We start from the raw sequence: 3,329 nt of genomic DNA, 5'->3' as shown, positions 1-3,329 counted from the left end.
TTCAAACTTCAAGCATATTAAATGATGATAAGTTCTCACAGGTCCATAGAGGCGAAGTCGCGACGTTTAAATCAGCTCCGAACGTTATTTAACGCACTGACATAACAGATGCCCGTTTTTTTTTTTTTTTTTTTTTCTGGAAACAAAGTTTCTCAAAGTGCCACCCCTGCCACAAGCAGAGTTTGGAGATGGAGCGTATAGAAGTGCTCCTCCTCCCGTGGGGGGAGGGACAGGGCGCCAGCGGTACTTATAGGTCTGTATGCCAGCAGATTCAACTGATCACCCTGAATGCTTCACATGCAAACGCACGCTCCCTGCTCCTAAACTTGCGCGGACCACGAGTAGTAAACATGGAGGTGAGTCTTGTATATATTTACTAAATTGCTTGAGGTTACTTAGTTCAAATATATGAGAACATTTTCAGGCTGTGCTTTACCCTTCTTATTTTATTTTTTATGATATAAACATTTGCATACACATTAGCTGTTTTCTTTATTGTAATTCCTATTTTCTTCTCTTTTCAGCTTGACATGTCATATGACATATTTTTTTACAATAATACTGACAACATCTCAGAGGAGTCTGGAGACTTTCCGGATTTTGTTTTCCAGGAGCCATGTGGCAGAGCTCTCAGCAGTGACTTCAACAAAATCTTCCTCCCAGCAGTTTACGGAATAATATTTATCCTGGGGATAGTTGGCAATGGATTGGTTGTTGTTGTCATGGGCTACCAGAAGAAAGTAAAAACGATGACGGATAAGTACCGGCTCCATCTCTCTGTGGCTGACCTGTTGTTCGTCATCACGCTGCCCTTCTGGGCCGTGGATGCAGCAAAGACCTGGTACTTTGGAGGCTTCCTCTGTGTGTCTGTGCACATGATCTACACCGTAAACCTGTACAGCAGTGTCTTGATCCTGGCCTTTATCAGCTTAGACAGATATCTAGCTGTTGTACGGGCCACTAACAGCCAAGCCACAAGAAAGCTGCTTGCAAACAGAGTGATTTATGTGGGTGTGTGGCTGCCTGCTGCCATTCTGACTGTACCTGACCTGGTCTTTGCCCGGGTGCAGAGCATAAGGTCCCCAGATTTCCTCTTCATGAACGACAGCATCGAGACACCAGACTTCAGGACTATCTGCCAGCGCATCTACCCAGCAGAAAAAAGTCTCATATGGACAGTTGTTTTCCGTTTCCAGCACATCCTTGTTGGCTTCATCCTGCCCGGCTTGGTCATTCTCATCTGCTACTGCATCATCATTGCCAAGCTGTCGCAAGGCGCCAAGGGCCAGGCGCTGAAGAAGAAAGCGCTGAAGACCACAGTCATCCTCATCCTGTGTTTTTTCATTTGCTGGCTGCCCTACTGCGTTGGCATCTTTTTGGACACCCTCATAATGCTGAATGTGGTTTCCTCCACATGTGAGCTTCAGCAAGCAGTGGAGAAGTGGATTTCTATCACTGAGGCACTGGCCTATTTTCACTGCTGCTTAAATCCCATCCTCTATGCATTTCTGGGGGTGAAGTTTAAGAAAACTGCCAAGAGTGCACTGACTAACAGCAGATCAAGCCAGAAAGTGACTCTCATGAACAAAAAGCGAGGGCCAATTTCATCTGTGTCAACCGAGTCAGAGTCTTCAAGTGTTTTGTCGAGTTAAGTCATCGTCAAGTTCAGAGTCTGTGTCTTTGATACTCTCAGGAAAGAGAAAATAACCTTAAGCTTTAAATGCAAAGAACTTACTACATTTTGTATACATGTAAAATAAAGATTTTTTTTTTATACGTTTTATTTGTATGCCTTGAAAACTGCAATTGTTTGCTTTTTTTGAAGATTTTTGTAGCAATTTTCTACGTTTTTTTTGCTCCTCAAAGAAGATTGCGTCCTTAGGCAGTGCCTCATTTCCATTCTTTCAACTTTACAATCAAGATCCATTTTACCTGTTATCTTACAGCCTGATGCTACACCAAAGCTCAGTATGGCATACTGTCCTTTGCCATTTTCTGGACTGGTAGCTGCTTTTGGAAGGCCTGTACATAGTTTGTAGCATTTTTTGTGTTCGCACTTAAGTTGTGTGATTCTCTGAAAGTTATTATTTATTGCTGTCATTCACACTGGATGTTTGTAAAATAAAGAAACCGCAAGCTGCTTTTTTAAAAAACTTTTTAAATGTGTTTTTTTAATGTAAAAAAATAAAAGTATTTGAGTGCTTCTCATAAATATAGTGTGGTATGCTTTTTTTACCAGCTCCGCCCAGTGGGCGGGTGTATGTGTGTGTGTGTGTGTCTGCGTCTTGGGTGGTGGTGGTGGAGGAGTGGGGAGTCACAAATGTCACCACCTGAACTGGCTGAAAGGCAGGAGGACTGAGCAGACAGCCCCTGTAATTGCAAGAACATCTGTGCACTTTACATCTTTAGCAGACATGACACAAAAGGTAAAATCTTCTCTTGAAATTAGCACCCATATGGCTCCTTAACAAAGAGATGAGCATGTTTGGTTCTTTCCCGTCTTATGTTCTTTCTTTGCAGTTTGCAAGATATACTGCCTTTATTATCTTTGGCTTGTAAACAAGTAGTATCCTCATTCACCTCATTCAATGGGTCAGCGGGTCAATTTGGCTATTAACTATATTACAAAACCAAAATTTAGAGCTCTGGTTAAATAGTCAGGAGAATCAAATGGGCAGGCATTGTCTTTTTCAGGATTCATGCAATAAATCAGGTGTAATAAATCCACAAGAACAAGACATCAAGATAAGATGTAGAAATTATACATTTTGAACACATACTCACATCAATCTTTCTGTGGGCTTTTTTAGCTGCAGTATACACTAAAGATTTAATCTGCGTGGACTGGTGACAGAATGATGTTCAAGTTGGAGACCAAAGGAAGCAGACAACAATAGATGTCAAGGAGAATGAAGCCATCAAATGGCCTCTGTACAATGCACTGCAGTCAGTCATTTAAAACTCCAATGGAGATACATTTCCATGTCTTTACATGCAAAAAAAGGGTGTAAAGTGCTCCCATTAAGCCACAAGGTTATTGGCTGTTTAGGGTTGCTGCTCTTTCACAATGAAAAAGCATAAAACAAGAGGTGCTTTTTCAGTTGGAAATGTAACCAAATGATCCTGAATTAGCATAAAAGCTTGAGTGCCTCAGCCTGTGCAAAGAGAAATCTCCAATTCAGCCTTTGCTCTCCTTCTACAAGTCTCTCCATTTGCCTCTTTTTTGGATGGACTGGTTTTATTTCATAAAGAAGAAAACCACAGGTGAATTCAAAAGTAAAAAATAAATCAATATTTGCAGGTTTTGCGGAAGGAGGAGGGGTTTGCAT

General features: G+C 41.5%; 1 protein-coding gene across 1 annotated transcript; it reads left to right on the top strand.

Annotated features, from left to right (window-relative positions):
* The first annotated feature begins 253 nt into the window (after window positions 1-253).
* cxcr4b (chemokine (C-X-C motif), receptor 4b) lies at window positions 254-2,212 on the top strand. The gene is made up of 2 exons (XM_075479932.1): window positions 254-356; window positions 525-2,212. The coding sequence occupies exons 1-2, from the start codon at window positions 351-353 to the stop codon at window positions 1,650-1,652; spliced, it is 1,134 nt and encodes a 377-aa protein (XP_075336047.1). The 5' UTR covers window positions 254-350; the 3' UTR covers window positions 1,653-2,212.
* Window positions 2,213-3,329: the final 1,117 nt, after the last annotated feature.

This window comes from Odontesthes bonariensis, chromosome 12, assembly GCF_027942865.1.
Source record: "Odontesthes bonariensis isolate fOdoBon6 chromosome 12, fOdoBon6.hap1, whole genome shotgun sequence".
Lineage (NCBI taxonomy): Eukaryota > Metazoa > Chordata > Actinopteri > Atheriniformes > Atherinopsidae > Odontesthes > Odontesthes bonariensis.
This window is presented reverse-complemented; position numbering and strand designations above follow the sequence as displayed.